The 21,298-nt window shown below is 50.9% G+C and overlaps 7 protein-coding genes across 7 annotated transcripts; 4 read left to right on the top strand and 3 right to left on the bottom strand.

Annotated features, from left to right (window-relative positions):
- Positions 1-2,549: 2,549 nt before the first annotated feature.
- On the top strand, positions 2,550-2,798 carry K460DRAFT_282230 (uncharacterized protein; the record flags this gene model as incomplete). Its single annotated transcript, XM_040928553.1, has 1 exon — positions 2,550-2,798. The coding sequence occupies one exon, from the start codon at positions 2,550-2,552 to the stop codon at positions 2,796-2,798; it is 249 nt and encodes an 82-aa protein (XP_040787192.1).
- Positions 2,799-4,002: 1,204 nt separating this feature from the next.
- On the top strand, positions 4,003-6,915 carry K460DRAFT_335547 (uncharacterized protein). Its single transcript, XM_040930952.1, has 5 exons — positions 4,003-4,775; positions 4,832-5,074; positions 5,209-5,505; positions 5,591-5,863; positions 5,979-6,915. Exons 1-5 carry the CDS (start codon positions 4,331-4,333, stop codon positions 6,818-6,820), a joined length of 2,100 nt encoding a protein of 699 aa, XP_040787191.1. The 5' UTR covers positions 4,003-4,330; the 3' UTR covers positions 6,821-6,915.
- A 1,704-nt stretch (positions 6,916-8,619) lies between these two features.
- Positions 8,620-9,828, bottom strand: K460DRAFT_249139 (uncharacterized protein; the record flags this gene model as incomplete). The annotated part of the gene is made up of 1 exon (XM_040927371.1): positions 8,620-9,828. A coding segment is annotated over one exon (1,209 nt), but the record flags the coding sequence as incomplete, so codon positions are not given.
- A 1,097-nt stretch (positions 9,829-10,925) lies between these two features.
- K460DRAFT_282081 (uncharacterized protein) lies at positions 10,926-15,250 on the top strand (the record flags this gene model as incomplete). The annotated part of the gene is made up of 3 exons (XM_040928543.1): positions 10,926-11,081; positions 11,197-14,213; positions 14,323-15,250. 3 exons carry the CDS (start codon positions 10,926-10,928, stop codon positions 15,248-15,250), a joined length of 4,101 nt encoding a protein of 1,366 aa, XP_040787189.1.
- A 705-nt stretch (positions 15,251-15,955) lies between these two features.
- K460DRAFT_283642 (uncharacterized protein) lies at positions 15,956-16,565 on the bottom strand (the record flags this gene model as incomplete). Its single annotated transcript, XM_040928673.1, has 2 exons — positions 15,956-16,337; positions 16,396-16,565. The coding sequence occupies 2 exons, from the start codon at positions 16,563-16,565 to the stop codon at positions 15,956-15,958; spliced, it is 552 nt and encodes a 183-aa protein (XP_040787188.1).
- Positions 16,566-17,070: 505 nt separating this feature from the next.
- On the top strand, positions 17,071-18,957 carry K460DRAFT_284672 (uncharacterized protein; the record flags this gene model as incomplete). The annotated part of the gene is made up of 2 exons (XM_040928758.1): positions 17,071-17,301; positions 17,500-18,957. Coding segments are annotated over 2 exons (1,689 nt in total), but the record flags the coding sequence as incomplete, so codon positions are not given.
- A 627-nt stretch (positions 18,958-19,584) lies between these two features.
- Positions 19,585-21,113, bottom strand: K460DRAFT_286385 (MFS general substrate transporter; the record flags this gene model as incomplete). The annotated part of the gene is made up of 2 exons (XM_040928880.1): positions 19,585-20,893; positions 20,953-21,113. 2 exons carry the CDS (start codon positions 21,111-21,113, stop codon positions 19,585-19,587), a joined length of 1,470 nt encoding a protein of 489 aa, XP_040787186.1.
- Between the last annotated feature and the right edge of the window lie 185 nt (positions 21,114-21,298).

The following is a 21,298-nucleotide window of genomic DNA, read 5'->3' as shown; positions in this document are numbered from 1 at the left end:
GAGGCGATGTTGCTGTGCGCTGTGCAAGCAGGTGAGATGAAAAGACCCAGGACCGTGGGAACGAAGAAACGGGCTGCGCAACCTAATCTAATCTTCGGCCAGTATCCCCCGTTATATAAAACAAGCGTGCATATCGACAGGATAATAAATCTCAGGGGATACCATTCACGAAATCGCCTGCTCGTGCTCGGCTCGGGCACATGTGAGTCTCGCCGTACGAGCCCGCCAACCTCGATGGCGTTCTTCTGGACCGCCACGAGATGTGCTGCACGCGGCGAGCTTGAAGCAGCAGCATTCGCGAAAGCTGCAGCCGACGAGAGCTAGCGGGTGGACAGGACATCTTGGGGAAGCAACCGATAGACTCCTTACCGGGCGGGACGGCTAAAACATGCCCGGTGCCAGTGATTGGGTCGTGAGCTCAAGTTTGGCGGCTTTTACGCACTGTGGACTGCTGCCCAGGCCAGGCCGCTCGTTGCCCTCGAATGCCAACGCTATCGAAAAGTATAATTACGCCTCTTCTATCAACATGTTCCTGCGTCGACTAAGCCATGGCTGTTGGGCCGCTGCCAGCTGCACCGACGTGCGTAGCCCGACGCTTGCAGAACAGCGAAAGCTGTAATCCATCGTAAAGCCTGGGGAGAGTCGCTATGTTAAGGGGGCATTCTCACTGCCATGTGTAGATGTTCCCAGTGGCCGGGCACGTGGGTCGATGTCGTGGTTCATCTCCGTGTAATGAAGTTCATGCAGGTGCCTCGCTCAGCCTTGTCTGATCCGGTAAAAACAGTATGCAAGTGCTGACTCGAAGGCGTGCGATAATCCGAACCCCTTGTCTGCATGTACAGCACATCGCTAGGAGATCTTTTGTCCACGTCGAACGTCGAGGTGACGAGGAGAGAGGTTACATGCAGGAGAGTCGACGAAGCGCGCTAGAGGAGACGCTGAGATCCTTACACAAGACTCAGAGCCACAGCGCCATCAATTCTCCGGTAGTGCAGCTGCCAGACAACGTTGGGGCCATCTGATAGGTACACGTGGAGCACAGCGTTTGCCGTGTCAGCTCGAGCGTCCCAGGTTTGGTGACAACAGCTCGCAGATGCAGACGTTGAGATTGCTGCGCAAGGAAAGTACATTCCAGCCAGCTTGTCCCAGCTCTTCAACCATAGATTACGTCAACCAAACCCACCTCTTCAGCTCAATTATCTGGCTGAGATGGAAAAGATTGCATCCTAGTAACCAGTTCGCGGATAGTTCGGCATGTATACACCTACTTACCCACGGTCCCACTTGCATGCACCCTGCCCCACCTCTACTGCTACTTCCCTTGCATTCGTAGGCAAGTTTGATAGGGCAAATTCAGAGGCTTGTTCTAACTTCCTACAATGCAATGCTACGGCACAGGGTGACTCCTGTGTCACAGCCATTGACCCAGCCGTTGACCCAGCCGTTGACCGGGCTTGGGGAAAGACAAGATAAGGCGAGACCATCAAAATGGGACGTAACAGCATAGTTAACCTTAGTCCCCAGGTCGACTCTCATGAACAGACCGTCTACTGCTAGTCGCACCAAGTACCAAACTAACTTCCGTACAGCTTATATTCGCCAAGGATAACGCCGCTGCAGCATTAACACTGAGCATGCTAGCACCAGTAATTTCAATTCTTGTCGAAATTTCGCCAGCAAGCACTTGCCATGCTCGGACTACTAACCTCAGCTATCAAGATCACAAGCACACATGTCCCATTCTTCACCCGAAACGTAGTTCCTCTACACCCATCGCGCTCACTGGGCAAGTGTCGCACTATACTGGCAGCTTGGCCTCCACCATATGCGGAGACAGTTTCAAAACAGTTTCAGTCAGCTACGGGACTAGTCTGGCAAGTTGGCGTTTGTCATACGGATTTGTAGGAGTAAGTCAAGATTTTGCCTGTCATCAACCACACGCGAGAGCCAGCATCCTTCAATCGCTATCCGGTCCTCTCCACGCTTGTAAACATGTTCCGTCCGATATCATGTCATTACAAGACCTTGACAGCTTTGATCCCTACCTTTGTGGACCACGCGTATCGTTATGCGTCAGAACTAGCATCACAAAGATGCAACCCAAAATTATAAAGACAACAGGTGATCTTCTCGCACAGCCAATTTCTTTCACACACTCGAATAGCGCGGAGTATCAAAATACATTCGATGAGGTTGTTAGTATGTTCTGTGAAGAAAAGTGCGCCAGATTGATCCGAATGTGTTGAAGAGCTCGCGGCCAGCTGTCACGAACTTTGGATTAAGACCTTCAATCCTGCTGTCATACTGTGTATATTGTGTTGTCAACCCTTTGAAATCTGAACCACTTCAATTCATGCCTCGTCACCTTCCCAGCATTCATCGTCCACCGGCACTTATTTGTATAAAGGCCAAAGCCCAACCGTATTCTCTTCTTCTTCTGCACAAATACAACAATATCGAATTCTATAAACATATCTACTAATAGCGATTTCTAACAGAGAGCCACACAACTAATCTCCACCAACAAATCCCAAACCAAATCTATTACAATGTTTCCAGGCGGCCGCCACAACTACCCTTACCGTACCAGCTTGCAAGACCCCAACTACGGTGGTGGCTACTACCCTGACCGCATGTACTCGCATACGCCGGGCACTCGGGCTGGCGAGACGCGGTACAACCAAGTTTACGGGACCTCGTCTGGCAATTGGAGTTATACTGATAATGGGCGTTACGGGCGGTTTGAGCCGTATCATCGGGTTGGTCCGCAGAGCATGCGGCGGCTTAGGCGGGGGTAGAAAATAGAGACGAGTCGGAGGAAGGCGGGCAGAGCAAATGGTAGGGAAATGGACGGCAGAAGGAGAGTGGTGAATTGGCCAAATCACATTGTCCTGTATCCTTTAGTAGCATAATTCACACAAATTTTGACACCAAATGAATACTGCAATGCGATACGACTACCTGGTCACTACCATTGTGCCTACATTCGAATAACTATTCTGTTGTCGACCCATAAACCATAAGAACACCCCGGCCAAATAGAAACATTACTATCGTCGTAGCAACGAAGAATTGAAAGGTCAAGGGAGTTCACGCGGTGATGCATGTACTCGAACGTGGCAATCACCAAGCCACCTCTATCAGCTCTGCTCACAGATTCCTCCGTTTTATACAATCTAAGATTTCCCCCCGCATATAGCTCGAAGATATTCATCCGCTGCTTCTGCTACCATAATGAGGCAGTGAATTGATCAGTAATGTCTTATTCTGGGCTTGTCTATATCCCGAGAAATCGTGAGCTAGATCCTACATCCCACACTTTCATGATCAGTATGCAGAATTTCTGTAGAATGGACTTATACATGAATATAGGCACCTACTCATCCAGCTAGGTTCATGGGATTCTGATGGACATCTGTAGAGTAGCTTGTTATATCGTATAGGTTATACTGTTCTTCGGTACGCATTGAAAGTATGTAAATCGCGATCCCGACACGGATAGGGTCATTTTGAGAGATGGGATGTAGCTTGGTAGGCCGACATTGAGGGGATCTTAATAGCAAACCGCATCCTCAAGCTGCGGGGATCGAGAGATCAGGGGGCGTCGCGTCAGGCGTGCGCCTTTGCTGGAGTGCGTTCAGGTCAATAGGAAGCCTGGAAACTGTCAATAACTTCTTTCCTTGGGTATATGGATATCACCCCGCTACATGTCTTTGGCGTCAGAGCAGTTCGTGTAAAGTTCTCTGACCATCACAGCGCAACCCGAAGCTGTCGTCAATCTAGATGTCCTGCAGGACCCCAAGATGGCCTTTGCGCTCGGAACGGTCTCAAAATTTACCAAGTATGAAGCCTGAATCATTGGACCTTTCCGCACTCTCGATTAAGGAGAATGTTCGTGGCGAAATGCTTGTGCCAATGAAAATCACATGATCGTGCTGCATCACCTGACCGTGCTACGAACCTCACTTTCTTAATAGCTTCGAATTACCCATCACCACAAGCCCGAAACGATTGCAACCACGAGAAACAACCAGGCTAACATAGAAAGCGCTTTGAGCATCTGATCCATGAGCGGTCTGTATTGCGCAAGCTACTAATCTTCGGTCGCCGCAAATCGAGAATTTCTCGCCGCCAGGACCTGTGCGCGCGACAATACGGAACTTGTTATTGTCTCTCCACAACCACATTCTAATAACCCAGATAGCAGTTTGTAAACCTCAGCTATAAACTGGCACATCTTAACCAAGGCGAGCCCAAGCTTATTTCCATCCAATACCGATTTTCAACCCCCGCTCCTAGCCATCTACAGCCACCAACCACTCGCACAGCTATGGTTCCTAGCTCAAACACTCCATATAACCCGTCCGACAATAGCGCACCTTTTATGGTGCTTCCTGAACATGTGTTCGGCTTTGTTGACCTGAAAACGTTGGCGGACATACACCAGTATCTTAGGGAGAGTGAAGCGGAAGAGGACATCATTCTAGCCAATTGGGTCAAGGATAATTATTTGTATGAGCCCATCGATCAAGGAGGCAGGACGATTCGTACAACAGAAGGCTTCCAAAATCTGGACAAGGCTTATCGTCGGGTGCGATCGCTCACCAACAAAGCCCAAGACAAATGGCCTTTCTTCGACAGAAGTTGGAAATCCATGCCTTCGGCTACTGTTAGGAACAATGCGCGTGGCGAGGCTGCTCCGGGTGTCAGTCTGCTAGGCATGAACTGTGAGCCGCGTGCTTCGCGCGTCACCAATGGCTTTGATACAACAAAACGTGAGTATTTTATTCGTTTTGGACACGTGTAATCTCATGCAACTAATTTCTATTAGATGGAGATTCTCCGGCGCCACAACTTCAAGTTCCCTTCGGCAGAAAGCAACCAAGCAGGTACTGTCCTCGGCCTTCTCAACAGACACCTATTCCACTTCCTGCCAACTCCAAGAAGCAAGCAAAGCCTGAAGATCAATCGGACTCGATAAATCAGCCGACTCCACTGAAGGAACTGGAAGCAGAGCAAGAGCACGAGGAACAGTCTGAGGCCAATTCTCCACAAGAACTTCCCACATCTACAGGTACGTTGACCACCAAATCAGTACTAGATTTGCCCCACTACAGGCTATCGTAGCCTCAAATCATTTTGTCGCTTTCGCTTTCACCGCGTTTGCCTTGCCCTCTCTAAGCCAATCTTACTAACCACGACATTAAGATATCTTTTCCGGGTCAAAGATCCAAGCGATGCCTCTATCAAAGCCAGCGCCAAACGACGAACCTGAAATGGTCCGAGCCGTATCAGAAGTCTCATCTTCAGAGCCATTGGATGTTATCACGATGAGCGATCAGCCCGAACTCAGCATTGAGTCAGAAGCAGAAGGATTGCGAGATGCGGGCGGCGGTAAGGTCCGTGGCCCGAATGGACGCTATCTACCAAAGGATAAGTCCTCGCCTGCTTCAGCGAAGCCCCGGGGAAAGTCAGGCAGCGCACGGGTGAAGGACGTCAAAAATAGTAAGTTTATGCTCAATGGCGAGCGCGCTAACACGGTGATCGTTATGCAGCTCATCTCAGATTCATTCTTGCTAACGATTTCCAGTGAAATCTCTCGCGCCCATGAGAACTACTCTTACAGAGGCTAGACATATGTCACGAGCCTCTACCGACGACGATGTTCTTGTTTATGTTCAATCACCTTCTCCGTCATCTCAAGACAATGAGCTCGAGAATAGTCTGAGTGCCCAGGCTGCACCTACCTTGAAGGCCGACACGCCTACCTCTATTATCGCTAGCGGTAATGACAGGCCCACCGACCGGGCAGCTAATAGTGATCCTAACAACCATACTCACTTCCACAACGGCACATCAAACAGTAAGCTGCTCTATGAATCCCTTATCTATATCGATATTCCTACTTTTCCAACACGATTCCTTTTCTTCACTTACCCCACCATGGCTTCTTCATAACTGTAGCTAATTCGCCGCAGGCTCTACTCCATCACGAATCCTCGCCGCCGAAGCTGAAGCGGTGGCATCGAACCTCGATAGACTTCCACCAGGTCTTGCTCGAGGTCCCAATAAGCGAAAGAGTGAACCTCTGTCACAGCAGGGACCGCGTAAACGTGGCCGACCTCGTAAATCAGAGCAGATCATGTGTTCCGACCAGAAGGCGGACAAAGGAACCGAGGAGAATACGCAGCAGTCATCGTCACAGGATGCAACAGAGAAGCAGACACCCCGAATGACGACCCGACGAACAACACGCCACTCTGCAGCGACCATTTCAAATGCCCCGAAGGAAGGAGAGAAACCAGCTGAGGAAGATGTAGATATGGGTGGAATCGACATTCCTAGAGAGGATATACGGACTCCTAGACAAGATATAACACCCAGAGTCGATACTAAACCCAAATCCAGTGTCGATACATCACCCAGGGTCGATTTAATGACTGGAGAGGATACAAATGCTGGCCACGAGGGCCCTTCAGCCAACGACCTACTTGCTATCGGACTTAGCAAAACGAGCTCTCCGGTTCAACGATCAGAGCCGAGGCAGCCCACAGTCATTGTCCAACCCATGAATGGCACCACAGATGATACTCCCGCTAATGTACCCGACCCCACGCACACCCCGGGCCATGTCGAGTATTTTGCACGTGTTCATACATTTAATGGGGGTGTGATAGAAATTCCAATTGTGGCTGAAAAGGTCGACAATGGCGAAAATGAGCTGATCAGGAAGTATGCTGAGTGGATGGGGCAAGAAGGTGGGATGGATATCTCCTTCAAGCAATTCCGCTCGATCTTTGGTTTCGCGAAGAGGGGTTAAGTCATTCCTATCTATGCGACAGGAAGGGCACGGGTGATAAAATGTATATTAGAGCGTTACGGCATGCACTGAAAAAAACATATTCTTTACCAAGTGCATTAGATATCGTCCGTTCGTGCACGGGATTTATACGCCATCGGCAACAAAGATCCACCAGGTGCTGCACTATTTAGTGCACGACAAACCCCTAAACATTCTATTAGTTGACACCAAATATAGGGCTAGATGGTTTCGCATAACTTTGTAAGTACACTCAACAGTCGTAGAATGCTTTGAAGCCACAGAGGCTACATCGTTCAATGGTTCCAAGGCAACTATTCATGAATTCGATTTGATCAGTGCTGAGGACCTATCCTAAAATCAATCGTATCGTTCCGCTTACAAACTCTCCAAAGTTCGTTGGCGCATCTCTCCAATACCTCTCGCGGCATCAGTACCTCTACCCAGCTATCTTCCAATGCTTGGAGCTGCCGCACCAGCATAATCCTCACCTTCCCCACCAGCACTGGCTATGCGCTGTTTGGAACAATAACACCTAACGGTATTTATCGGACCGCGTAGTAGTCATTATCGATGGAGAAGATACCCAGCTCGTCTGCGTTTTGCCATATCTGCTGGAAAAGAAAGCATGTGGTGTGCCATAAATGTCGAACAAAGCGGCTACATCCTTCGAGAATAAGTCGCCCGTTCACGCCAATGATTTCACCCCGAAGAAAATATAGTAGGCGCTCTCGTTTGTTTGCCTTGTTGCTGTTCTCCTATTCTCGGTCAGAACACTGGGTACATGAACCGGAACTAAAGACCAGTTCTCAAGGTCAATCTCATCTTCCAATGTAACGTGATTCGATGGTGTGAAGAGTTGCTTTGGATCCATCGGACAGGTATTCGCGCCTTCTTTGAGCCACTTCAGGATGCATGGCCGGCCGAAAATATGTCCACAGTGTGGGAGGAGAACCGGTGAGTGTTTCGCTCCATACGCTTCCTGACAGATTGGGCATGGGCTTGCAGCTGAGCAGATCTGAACCGGCACGAGCGAGCTGATCTAGTCCTCGCGATGTGCAAGGTGTTTATCAGGTGGCATGTGGGAGTCACCGGCTGTGTAGGCAATGTGCTCTCTGAACGCCAGGGTCGGGAGTAGTCTTGCTGATCTTATATTGTGATTTTTTAGGATAGACTGTGTGATGATATGCATGTGACTATACTTGTTTGCTACAAATTGGGGCGAAAATCGATATATTAGAATGAGCTAGAGGTTTCTAGAAAGTCATGATAGCCGTTAGTGCGCCCTTAGTAATGCCTGGTGTATTGGGATGGAGGATGTATCCATAAGTTGAGCTGGTGGATTCAATGTTTGATTTACTGAGTGGAATCAAAATGTAATCGATGCTAATGCTAATGCGAATGCTAAATGTCTATAATGCAAACCCCGAAAAATATTCCCTTATGCAATAATTACCTTGTAGACATGCTGAAGATCCGTCGGTCGGGCCAGAGTGCTCTGTCACCTTATTACGATTAATACCGTGTTACTCGAAATGTTCTAGATTTGAGTTCATGTTAAGAGTCGACTCCACTATTGGTGGTGTGGCTGGGTATACTCATCGTTTGATCAGTTTCCTGGCTCGGTCACACTCACTTGGTGACTCTGCTCGTCGCTTTCGGGAGAGATCTGAGCTGGATGAGCTGGATGGGCTGGATGAGCAGCTTGGAGATGAGGACAGGCACTCAGTCATGACATGTGCCTGCTGGGGAGCTGGCGCACAGGTGGTACGCTTGGTGTCTACCAGTTCTTGCCCGCAAGTCAGGCACTGTTGCATCCTTTTCGGTATACGCACAATGAACGGTACGTTTGTTTTTTGCAGTTCTTCTGTTGTCTGAAGACGCCACAAGATCTTAGTAGCCACAGATACGCCAGCTGGTGGCGATGAAGAGCCTCGAGCTGATCGAGCACTAAGCTGGAGTTTTTGAGTGTACTCTTTCCAACCGTTGTGAAGGGCTATGAGATCGGACTTGACTTCTGGGCAGTCGGTTGCGACAACCCAAGCGCAGTGCTTCTTTGAAGACTGGATTTTGAAGTGAGCGGTCGGTGGTGGGATAGCGGTCGGGCCATGTTCGTCGATGGTGCCCCATGTCTTGTTGCGGAACCATTGTGCAATATAAGACATAGGTACGTCGCAGTACTCTTTTCCTCCAGCTTTATCTGCAACCTTCGGGTCAGACCAAATCTTTCGCATGAGTAGATGCGTGCCATGTCCCGTCCTATCTTGAGGGTTAATGATGCTACCAAACATGAAATGCTCCCAACCATAGCCCCATTCGGTATCTGGACAGTCAGCTCGAATGTGTGGCTCGTTTAGATTACCTCGACGCAGAACTCCGATAGCATGCACAAGCTCGTGTACAAGGGTTGAGGCGAACAGGAAATCATGTCGGAATTGAGCGCAGCGGGAGGCTGCCGCGTAGCCACGTTCATCGTCGTAATAAGTCCTGAAGTAATCTGCAATCTCGATTTTAGCGGAATACCTTCTCTGAAATGCGGGGCAGCAAGTCGAAGTGTGCGTCGGCTTGTCATTGCTTCGTATCGTGCGAGCATATACCCGTTTCGCTGGTGGTGTAAACTCAAATACTATGCTGTGACCAAGACAATGTAGAGCCTCACGGACTCCAGCTATGTATTCCGTAATTTTCGCCTCAGGAACGTTGGCTAGGGGATCTGAAAGGTATGTTTTGCTTGTGGCATTAATGGCACCGGTCAACTCGCGTCCATATAATAGTGGTACGAAGAAAACAAGAAGAGAGTCGTGTGTGATGAATTGCGAAGCGAGCTGGAGCATTTGCTTCATTCGTCCGTTGCAAGGGAACCATGAGAATATGGGATGGATGGAATTATCTAGGTCCGATGGGAGTACGTTGTCGTCTTCAAGAAGTTTGAAGCGGTCATTAGTATTGCATGCTGCGATGAGACTATTGATGCCGGAGCCCGTCTTGGGAGTAGTAGGCTTCTTTTGTGGTGGTGTTTGATCGGTCATCGTTTGTAAGTATGAAGTCTGAAGTGGTTGAACTGTATTCGAGATGATTCGTCTTAGTATACATAACGCAGACAATGCCATTGTGGATATTGCGATATAAGACAATGGAACAAAGAACCGAGACATATATAACACACAACGTCTTTAGTCGCCAAAGGCTAAGGGAGAGTCTAGAAGAAGGGGGAAACAGAGGCATTGTCTTTTTAGCTTCATGCACAAACGTTTGAACCATCCACAGGTAACTAGAAGGGAAGTTTGTACATTGTGCAAGCTGGCACAACCTTTTGATGTAGTGGAAGTTCGGTGAGCCTCTGGCCCATGCCTTATCTCTGATGAGGAATCTCGTCGTCTACCTACTTGCTATTCTATATCGCCTAGTGAGACGGCATCTACCTACGTACTGAAGTGTAGCACGTAGACACCTAGAGGGTTTCAATGATTTATGCAAGAGCTGAATCGCGATGGAGGGCCCTGCGTGGAGTCAGTACCTCATGAATAGCTGAAACATAAATAAGGAAATTGAGCATTCTACAAGGGCTAGTCGAGATTGGTATAGAACCAGCAGCGCTATAGTGCCACACGCTATTCCAGAGGGTACCATGCGGAAATTGCCATCCGTCGCTCTGTGGTGTTCCCATCTGTATTCAAGGAACGTAATCGCATATACGTCGTATAGAGCACGATAATCACACTGTCCTGATATTGCATTCGTGGACCAGATGGCTGAAATTGTGCCTCACCGCGAGATCGCGAGAAATCGCTGTTGACGCACAGACTTCTCACGTGACTTGGCGCGATGGGCGCTAAGGCACGCGTCGCGTTTCCCCGCGGTTCGCTACCTAAATCATTCCGTGTTTCCCTAGTCACTGTCACTTATACCAATCTGTGGAGCCGGTCATAGCTCGCTCGTTCCTCGCGTCCTCCTCTACAGACTTGCCTCTGTTCTACTACCTTATCTCACTCGCAATTGCAAGACGCGCTCTTGCTTTGCGTATCAAGACTTGTCGCATGCGACTGTGCACATCTCACCGCAAGAGTGACCCTTTGTACGACAGCGATTAGGTCATCAAATTGCGATGATGGATTGGGACGGCTTCCAGCAGCGGGCGAGGGCAGTTGTTCCTTCGCAGGAGCTGAAACCAAAGCGATGCTGGATCGGCGTGCTCAACCATGAGAAAGGTCTAGAGGAGGAGCTGGAAGGAGATGATTTCGTCTGGATGATTGGTCACAGTGTAAGTATCTGACACCCGCAGTTGTCACTAAGAGCCTTGACACCGCTTGCCTCGAGCAAACACTGTTATGCATTGGCATATCTAGAACATGTTAGTAGAACACTGACACCTATAGAAAATACCCATCCAGATGATCATTGGAGTCTACGAGAAACGACATGGTAACCGCGGCTTCCAGCTTAGATTCAAAGACGTAAAAGTGGACAAGAGCGACAACGTCAGATCATTCCTGCGACCTGGCGACGACCTGGTTTTGTTTCTGGCGACAGATCTTGATACGACCTATACACGCGTGCAGTCCTCGGATCCGCAGTTGTTCCAAGGCAGCACCTACCTGCAAGCTGATATCGCAAGCCGTACACAAGGGACTACTCATACCCCCCTTGCCTCCCGTGCGAAGGACGGATCTGCTACAGCAGGTGCAGAATCATCCTCCTCCACCAGGGCGCAAAGCATGGTCCCTCCTATGACACCCATCGCGAAATATCAAGAGAACGGCACAATTGGTTCGCCTCAATTCCCATCTAACAGAGAGTCACATGTGCCGACTTCTGGTCGAGTAGAGAGTTCATCGAACACGGTACCTGAGCCCTTGTCAACCCAACATGCACAAAATGCCTCCAAGGGCGCTGCTCAACCTGCTCCATACCAGTCACCTTATAGCGAGCTGAAAACCGTCATCGATGAGCCTGCAATTGGCCCCAAATGGAATGGTGTTAAAGAGGAGAGGCACTCTCCGCCGCCATACCAGACCCCTGTTAAGGAGTCGGCCCATCTATTCGATCCGGACAGCCTCTTCAATCGCGAACCGTCCCCTCTGAGCCAGGACGAATCGCCGCTCACAGATCGTCATATCAGGACAATCATCGACCAGCAAAATCCTGATATTCTCGATGCAGGGGTGGCCAGATCGATGGTGGTTCTGGAGAAGCTGAGACAAAAGTTCCTTCAGTATGCCTTGTTTCATGTAGACGCGCAGTCGTGGGTATTAGCAATCGAAAAGCTGGTACCTTTAGCCGAGCGAAAACGCACAGTTGTTGGAGTTGTGGGCAATACCGGAGCTGGTAAGAGTAGTGTCATCAACGCTATGCTCGACGAAGAACGACTCGTTCCAACGAACTGTATGCGCGCATGTACTGCGGTTGTTACGGAAATTTCCTGGAACAACAGCACGGATACCTCCTCCAAATACCGAGCAGAAATTGAGTTCATTAGCCCGAAAGACTGGGAGAAGGAACTTAACGTCTTAACACAAGAGTTTCTTACTGAGAATGGCTCTCTTTCGCGAGAAGCGTCTGATCCAAACTCAGACGCAGGCATTGCTTGGGCCAAGTTTCACTCTGTCTACCCCAAATTACCTAAGGACTCCTTAGGTGAGCTTACTGTTCCCGGTCTCATGTCCGAGAGAGGCGTTGTCAACATCCTCGGAACCACTAAGGAAATCTGTACGGCTATGCCTGGCCCGTTCTACCGAGAGCTACAGAAATATGTCGACAGCAGAGAGAAGATTACCAAAAGAGACAAAGAGAAGGACAAGAGCAAACAAAGAGAGAAGAAGACTTTCGAGATGGAGTACTGGCCCTTGATTAAAGTCGTCAAGATTTACACTAAGAGCTCCGCGTTGTCGACAGGCGCTGTCATCGTAGATCTTCCAGGTATTCACGATTCAAACGCAGCCCGATCTGCTGTTGCCCAAGGTTACATGAAACAATGCACAGGTCTCTGGATCGTCGCTCCGATTAATCGAGCAGTCGACGACAAGGCTGCCAAGACCCTTCTCGGAGACTCGTTCAAGCGACAACTCAAGTATGATGGCGGGTTCTCAGGCGTAACCTTCATCTGCTCGAAGACAGATGATATCTCCATCACAGAGGCGATGGACAGTCTGGAGCTGGGAGATGAGGTCGCGGAGTTTGAAGAACAAGAAGATCAGTACAAGCAGCAGATTGAGACCATTCAGGACAAGATCACAGAGCTAAGAGAGTCGCAAGCTGCTCACCAATTTGGTCTTAGGAACACGGCCGACGAGATTGAAGTCTGGGAGGGGCTTCAGGAAAATTTGAATGAGGGAAATGTGGTCTTTGCGCCATTACCCAAGACCAACAAGCGCAGGAAGGGTAGCTTGAGCAAGCAGTCTCGAAAGAAAAGGCAGACTTATGATGATGATGATGATGATGATGACGATTTTCTTGCCTCCGATGACGACAGATCCGGGGATGGCAGTGATTTCGACGATGAGGTGATGTTTGAAGAGACCCGGACACGGCTCACAGAGGCGGACATCAAAAATAAATTGAAAGAGTTGAGGGAAACGAAGAAGAGCGCCAGACGCGAAGGCTCGCAGATAAAGGCCTCAATCGAGGAGCTGAGACCGTCTATTCGTGACATACAGATGAAGATTGCTGACATCAAGGGTCAAGTCAGCCGCATTTGCATTGCCGGACGCAATGAGTATTCAAAGACCGCCATTCAGCAAGACTTCGCCGCCGGCATCAAGGAGATAGACCAAGAGAACGCCGCTGAAGAAGACGAAGATAATTTCAATCCTGACGAAGAATTGCGAGATTATGACAAAGTCGCGAGGTCTTTGCCCGTCTTCTGCGTCAGTGGTCGAGCATATCAGAAGATGTGTGGACGCTTACAAAAGGATGACAATGTCCCTGGTTTCTTAACACCGGAAGAGACTGAGATTCCACAGCTCCAAGCCCACTGTAGGAAGCTTACCGAAGGTGGAAGGATTCAGACCTGCCGAACCTTCCTGCTTAGTCTTTGCCAGCTACTGACGACCTTCAATTTGTGGGTATCGGCCGATGGTACGGACGCGAAGATGACAGATGACGATAAGCGCAAGCAGGTTGAGTACCTAAAGCGAAGGTTGAAAGAATTGGACACCGGTCTGCGGGAGGCTGTCCGAGCCTGCATCCAGGAGCTGTGGGCAGAAATGAAAAACCAAATCTTCGATAAGTACCCGGAGCTCATAAACGACGCTATCGAAGCTGCGCCCAATACAGCTTCCGCATGGGGCTATAAAGATATGGGTGGCTTGGCTTGGGCGACATATAAAGCTGTCGTTAGGCGAAATGGTGCCTACCATTCTTCGACCGCCGGCCACCGTGATTTCAACGCTGACCTGTGAGTATAGACTTCCTATTCTTTGCTCGGCAAGATTCGCTTGGTTGCCTTTTCACATTATTTTATGCGCTGTCATTCTCTTTCCGTTCTAGTACTAACTACGTGACAGTGTCAACCCAATACTCAAGAAATTAGCTACAGGCTGGGAGCGTACCTTCACCCGCCGCCTGCCCAGGGCTTTTGATACCTACATCGCGAATTCTGGCAAGATTCTTCATGCCTTCCATAAAGCCATTGAGGAGCGAGCCCATGAAAATGGCGTCAGCTTAGCCAACCTCTCTATTCTCAAGACGCAAATCCAGACGTACGAGCAACTCTACAAAGACCTCGGGGCTGTCCTCATAGAGCAGATGACTGCACTGCAACGTGAAGCTAATCGCGACTTTACTCCAACCATCGCAAACATCATGCATTCGGTTTACGATGTCTGCGCTTTTGAGCATGGGCAAGGAAGTTACAAGCGCATGAAGGAGCACATGAAGAATCATGTAGAACACGAGAGACATGAGATGTTTTACAAAGCCACTAGGACTGTGGAGAAGCATCTTGGCCAGATGTGCAAGGCCCTACAGAACTCGATGGAAACCAAAGCCGATGACATCTTCCTGCAGATGAATAGGGATTACATGCAAGTCCTTGGCGGCGTGGTTCACCACCAACCTCTTATGATCCAGACCACAGAAGAGACGAATTTGCGGTCGGATGTCAGAGAGATTCTGCGCGGGATTGAAGCTGAGTTCGAACCTATTGCGAATGGGCAACTGGACGTGCTGGGTGGCGTGCAGAGTGAAGGACTTGTCATGGATACGCAGGAACCAACTATTATCGAAGACGAGCACGATGGCGTGTTTGAATCTGCCATGGAGACTACTGACGTCGATGCAAACGAGGACAGTTTCGTGGACGGCAACAACGACACTATGCTAACCGAACCGACACCCCAGAAGAGCACGGACAAGGATGCTGGTACGCATGATGGCGACTCGCGAAGCTTGCCTACGCCCTTTAGCGGCGACGACATGGACGAGGGAACGTGAAGATATGAACTCCGTGACCTACGGCTGACACGACGCATTTCTCACTTTGACACAACATCTATGGCATCGATAAGCCATTCTAGGGTTTTTGGAATGGACAGCAGGAGCTTTGGCATTGTTAGATGCTCCTAGGACTGGTTGATCTGATGGAGACATGTGCTGGCGAACTTCGGCGTAGCATATGGGGTCACTCTCTGCAAGCTGTACTGGTGTTTCCCACTAGCGGCGTTTACTTTCACACTATACCCAGCATAATTTGCTCTCAGGACTCTATGGCGCAGCATCGTTCATTTCCTTGTCTTACCATAGTCCATTGCTGTGGACGTTTACGAGGCGGTATTTGAGGGGTTGGATACGACGTCCGCAGTAGGTATTGTAGCACAGGCAGTATTGAATCCCGGACTAGTAAAGTCTATAGTCTATATGTGTTCTGTGGTGCCTATGATACTGAGTAATCTTCCTGTGCATGTAGTGAAGTCGGATTGAAGATTGGAAGAGTGGTGCCGAGCGTATCATTGTCGACAGTCAACAAACACCTTAGGGCACTACGTGAAGCACTGAAACAAGGGGTATAGGTATATGGCTTCATGATTCCTCTCTAATGCAATGCTCCGCTAGATGCAGCGATATGTACTCATATATGGGTATCTATGATTAACAGATGTTTCTGCTCCTCTCCATGGCTTCCCTCATATACAGCAGGTCCTAGGATACCGTCTGATGCGCTTGTTGGGTGGTTGGCGCAGGCTCATCCTTCTCCCATGGCTTCTTCCGCCTCGCCTGAGCGGGTTGTGTGCCCTGTCCCGTCAAAACCGTGGGCGGTACCTCTTTGATTCCCGGTACTGGTTGGCCACTGGTGATGAGTTCGACGATTTGGGCGAACGAGGTTGGGTAGGGTGCTGGCGGTTCGCTCGGGCTCGCAAGCGCTGGCAGGAGGCCGCCAGCTGTGTCGCAGCTTGCCTGGACCAAGGGGTCTAGCATGGGAGCAGCCAGTGCGCCATTCGTGGTAGGCGGTGTTGGTGGCGGGCGGTTGCGAGCGTGGCGGTAGGCTTTGTAGGCATCGAAGTCGATGTTCTTGCTGAACTTGCTGCAGGGGTTCAGCACGCTGTGTCGTCGTCACCAAACGAAGCCATCAGGCTGCCTACCGTGCAAAGTAGAAGCATCGTGCCCGTAGCCCCAGCTCTGCGGCTTGCTCGGGCGAGCTGTTGCTGCCGAGAATGGCACTCAGGCCCGACTGGAACTCGACATCGTCGTCCCAATTGTAGCGCTCAAGAGCCTCGTAGACGTCTTCTGGCCCATCCGTGGCGACGCTCATGGCGAGCAGCAAGAGAGGTACATGAGGTGAGCGAGGTTGAGGTTGAGGGTGAGGTGTGGGGTAAAGGCAGGGAGGGCAGTTTGTTCGTTAGGCCGACCGTGAGGCTACGAGGCGTACCATTAGCTCCGAGCCCGCCGCCGCCGCCGCCTCGCCCTCGCTAAGCTGCTGAAGCTGCCAAGTTCTTTCTCTCTTCAGCCCACCACCATCGCTCCTTCCTCACAACCATCCCACGCCTTCCTCCTCTCCCCTCCACTCCACACACACCCTCTCTCCTTCATCCGCCAACTCTCCATTTAGCTTCTACTCTCTCCCCTACCCCCGTTTTGATACCCACTCCACAGCCATGTCCGAGTTCATCGGGTCAGTCGCAGCCTCGTCCATCGAGCTTGAGCTCCCGCTGACGTCCAGGCCGTAGATCTCGCATATCGCTCATCTCCAAGAGTGACATTCGGTACCGCTCACTCGATTGAAGGCCCATTGGCCACGTCAGTTGACTTTGCGTAGCTATGTCGGCACTCTCGTCGAGATCAATTCAGAGGACTCCACAGTCTCTTTAGACAATGTGCGCTCCTTCGGCACTGAAGGTCGCAAAAACGGCAAGGACGAGTACCCGCCGTCAGATGTCGTCTACGAGCAAATCGTCTTCCGGGGCAGTGACGTGAAAGATCTGCGCATTGAGGAGCCAGCGAAAGAGAAAGCTCCCCCTGCGATGCCCCAAGATCCAGCCATCATAGGAGTAAGTCAACCCCAAACTTCTTCTCTACCTCTATTTCGATGATGTAAAAATTTTCGGATGTAAATCATTTAACCCACCGAGAGCGCAAAACCATGTGGATATTTTCCGTTGCCTTCCTTCTGAGACACTCGCATTTTAAGCTATTCTTTCCTCAAGCTTCTGCATAGCTCCATTGCTGACGCGACCTATGTGCGACAGGTACAACAGTCCCAGCCCCGTCAAGACAGCACTCCACAAGACCAGCAACGGCAGCCACCACCGCCCAATTTCCCGCAACATGGCCACTTCCCGCCTGGCGGCTATCCTCCCTTCGGTGGCCCTGGTGGCCCGGGCCCATACCCAAACCGCTTCGGCCCACCAGGTCCATTTCCTGGTGGCCCTGGACCTTTCCCAGGAGGTCCGCCTGGCGCGTTTGGCATGCCTCCCTTTGGCGCTCCTCCTCCGGGCTGGTTCCCGCCCGGGCAAGGCTTCAATGGGCCTCCTGGTCCCTTCTCGCCTAACATGCCGATTGGCCCACCTGGCCTACAACACCAAGGCCCAAATCAGGCCCCGCAAGGTCCGAGAGGCCCTGCGCCATCAGGACCCCCAGCAGCCAAGGATGACAAGTCTGCTACATCGCAGCCAAAGGTCGCTGAAGCTGACGGCGCCGCTAAACAATCAGAGCCGAAGGCGGGCGCGAAGCCAGCTGGAGCAACGTCGACACCTGCTGCCACCGGAAAGCAACCTCCGCCGCCACCAGTTGACTCGAAGCCAGATGTAGCATCTGCGCTTGCACCCCCACAGCCGCAGCCTGGTCAGAAGCCTGCTGCAGCATCAAAAGCACCCATTGGGCCAAAGGGTGGCCGCATCGTCCCTGCCGTTCCCATTGCCAGCCCGAAGGTGACCAAGACCGCACCACATGCGCAACAAGCTGTAGCACAGGCTCAGCAGCCCGCGGCATCCGCTGCGCAACAACAAAATGCGACGCAATTAGCTACTGCTGCCGTTGCCGAAGCTATGGCCAAGCTCAACCTTCAGAATAAGAGCCAAGGTCAGGCCCAGGGGCAGGCACCCGTTTCGGACCCTATGAACAACTTGGCACAGAAGGTTGAGGGTATGCGAGAACACCAGAATCGCCAGCATCGCCAACGAGGAACTAGTGCTGGTGAGTTCCGCGGTGGTCGAGGCGGAAGAGGTGGAAGAGGCGGTCACCCACCACACCCAAGGATGGAAGTACCGACAACCGATTACGACTTTCAGTCAGCGAATGCCAAGTTCAACAAGCAGGATCTGGTCAAAGAAGCTATTGCAGGGGATGTAGCCGTAGCTCCAACCGAAGAGGCCCAATCGAACGGCCAGTCAAATGAGCATGACGACCAAGACGAGGTTGTCATCCCTGGCGCCTCTGCATATAACAAGGGGTCCAGCTTTTTCGACAACATCTCAAGCGAGCTCAAGGACCGAGATGAAGCCGCAAGCAGGCGCGGCCAGGAGTTCCGCACTGAGGAACGTAGGAAGAACATGGAGACATTTGGCCAAGGTAGTGTTGATGGCTACCGCGGTGGCTTCAGAGGTCGCGGCCGTGGTCGTGGACGCGGTCGGGGCTTTGGCTTCCGGGGTCGCGGTGCACCGAGAGGGCGTGGTGGTGCAGAGTTTGGAGCACAGCCTACTACTTAGTGAGCAGGCAGGTCTTCTTCCCCGGTTATGCCTATAATGCGCGCATGATATCAGGAGAATCACGACGGCGTTTCAAAGGCGGGTCAGGTGGCATCGCCGACCCCTTTTCCTTACAAGTCATCTTTAGTCTTGCTTGCGTCTACTTGAGCGATCTGTACCAGTATGGTCGGCGTCTTCTCATTGCAGGCACTGCCCAGTGTGTCCGGTCTTGCGTTGATCTTTGGAGTGGCGTAGGAGCTTGCAGCTATGCTCCCCACATGTATTTGTATATCCCAGCAATATGGCTGAAAAAATGTCAAGAGAAAAGGCTTGGAACTGGGGTCGTCTTTCAGGGATCGAAAAGATCCGGGCTTGAGAGATACGATATCCAATGAAGAAAACGAAGAGGTTATCAAGTTTATATTTGCTCTGCCTTTGTCAGTTTGAAGAGTGCTTTACTGTCGATGCTTCCTTTCCTTGTAAGATTACTTTGACAGGCTAAATGTGTTTGCATATAATCATCAAGAGATTCACGCATGCCTCTTGAGTGCGGACTGAAAGGTACGTGTCAATTCATAAACATATATAGTATATATCTCTAGGGGTATCATGCTTTGGCTTCGGCCGCTCTCGAAAACTCAAAATCGCTCACGTCTGCTCTTTCTCTGCTGCCTCTCGCTTCATCCGCCACTTTGGTCCCATCTTGATCTCTAAAAACATCAGTGGAAGCAATAAAGCGCATATACCACCCCAGAAGGTATATGTCCAGCCATCACCCCACGCATTGACCATGCGATCGATGACAGAGATCAATATGGCACCGAGCGAACAGCGGACCAGGTTTGTACATGCCGTCGCTCCGGAACTACGTGATTGTAGAATGTCGATGTTGAGCGTCATTGTCGAGTTGAGAATGCCCATCGAGGTCCAACCCAAAAAGACGCCGAGGATCAGGGGCACGGCCATGTGCGCCTTTGCTTGTATGGTCCACCCCCATGCGACGACGCAGATGACGAAAAGGATTAGATAGAAAGGCATGATGCGCAGCCGTGCGTACTCAATGGTGAATTTGTCGTCTGCGTTGGCCTTGATGCGTGCGTACTCCCAGTCCAGCATCTTGCCCGTCATCGTGCTTCCTATAATCATGCCAGCACCAACAGGCAGATAGCAAAGGCCCAACACGGTCTCCGAGAGGTGTGGGTAGTTTTTCGCGAAGGCGGACGAGATGGTAGCTGTGATGGTGTAATTTACGGCATATACGATGCCAGTGAAGGATAAGAGGACGATGACATCCGGATACGTGAACAGGACGAATGGGTTGACTGAGTGCTTGGGTTTTGTACGCGATTCGGGATCAAAGGCCTCCTGGGTAGCTTTACATCCAACGAGTGGGACAATGGCACGAAGGCGGCGAGGTACGGGGATACTGCCATTGCCCGCAATCGACCGGAGAGTTTCTGGGAGAAACAGTGCGATACAAAGCAGACAGGCAGCGACCATGATGACGATACACCAGAAGATGGAGCGCCATCCAAGTCCCTGCGACAATGCTCCGCCCATAGCTGGAGCAATGCAGGGTGCCAACATGGGTCCGAGATTGAACATGCCAAAGTAGCCTCCTCTTTCTCTGCTCGTGGAGATGTCGCCTATCACGCCTGCACCCAGGGCAATGGTGCTCGCGCTACCTCCAGATTGGAAACATCTCAAGAACAGCAACAGCCAAAAGCGATCAGTCGGACAAAGCGCCATGCCGATACTGGAGGCGACTAGGATGCTAAGGCAAACAAGATAGACCAGTCGGCGCCCGTAGCGATCGCTGATGGGACCCCAAAGCATCGGTGAGATGCCTTGGAAGACCAAGTAAATAGTGACAGTCTGGTTGATAGCATCGTTTGATTTGTGAAAAGCGCGGGCAATGGTCGGTATGGCTGGGAAGTAGATATTCGCTGGTAGAGGGCTATTACAATTAGTATAGTGACTGAGTAGATCGTAAAGATGGATAGATTCACGACGTACCTGTAGAATCCCGCCAAAGCGACCATGGCAACAATCAGCCATTTCTCCTTGCTTGTGTAAATGCTATATGGCACTTCGACTTCGCCTTCAGACGTTGGCTGCGGACGCAAGACACCCTCGTCTACAGGTGGAGGTTCTTGCTTGTCACCCGTGACTGCCATCTGCACTCACAAACTGCAACTCACAAAACCTGGAGGGAGGATTTTGTGAAGGAGGTGTAGCCATGCTGCACACGACACTCGACAGCCCTTTCATCACTAACGGCTGGCCTCTGCCGACGAACGATCTCGGAGTAACGAGCACCGTAGTACTACACGATATGGACGCGGTCGGTCACTTCCCGGCG

This window comes from Cucurbitaria berberidis, assembly GCF_010015615.1.
Source record: "Cucurbitaria berberidis CBS 394.84 unplaced genomic scaffold K460scaffold_3, whole genome shotgun sequence".
Classification (NCBI taxonomy): domain Eukaryota; kingdom Fungi; phylum Ascomycota; class Dothideomycetes; order Pleosporales; family Cucurbitariaceae; genus Cucurbitaria; species Cucurbitaria berberidis.
This window is presented reverse-complemented; position numbering and strand designations above follow the sequence as displayed.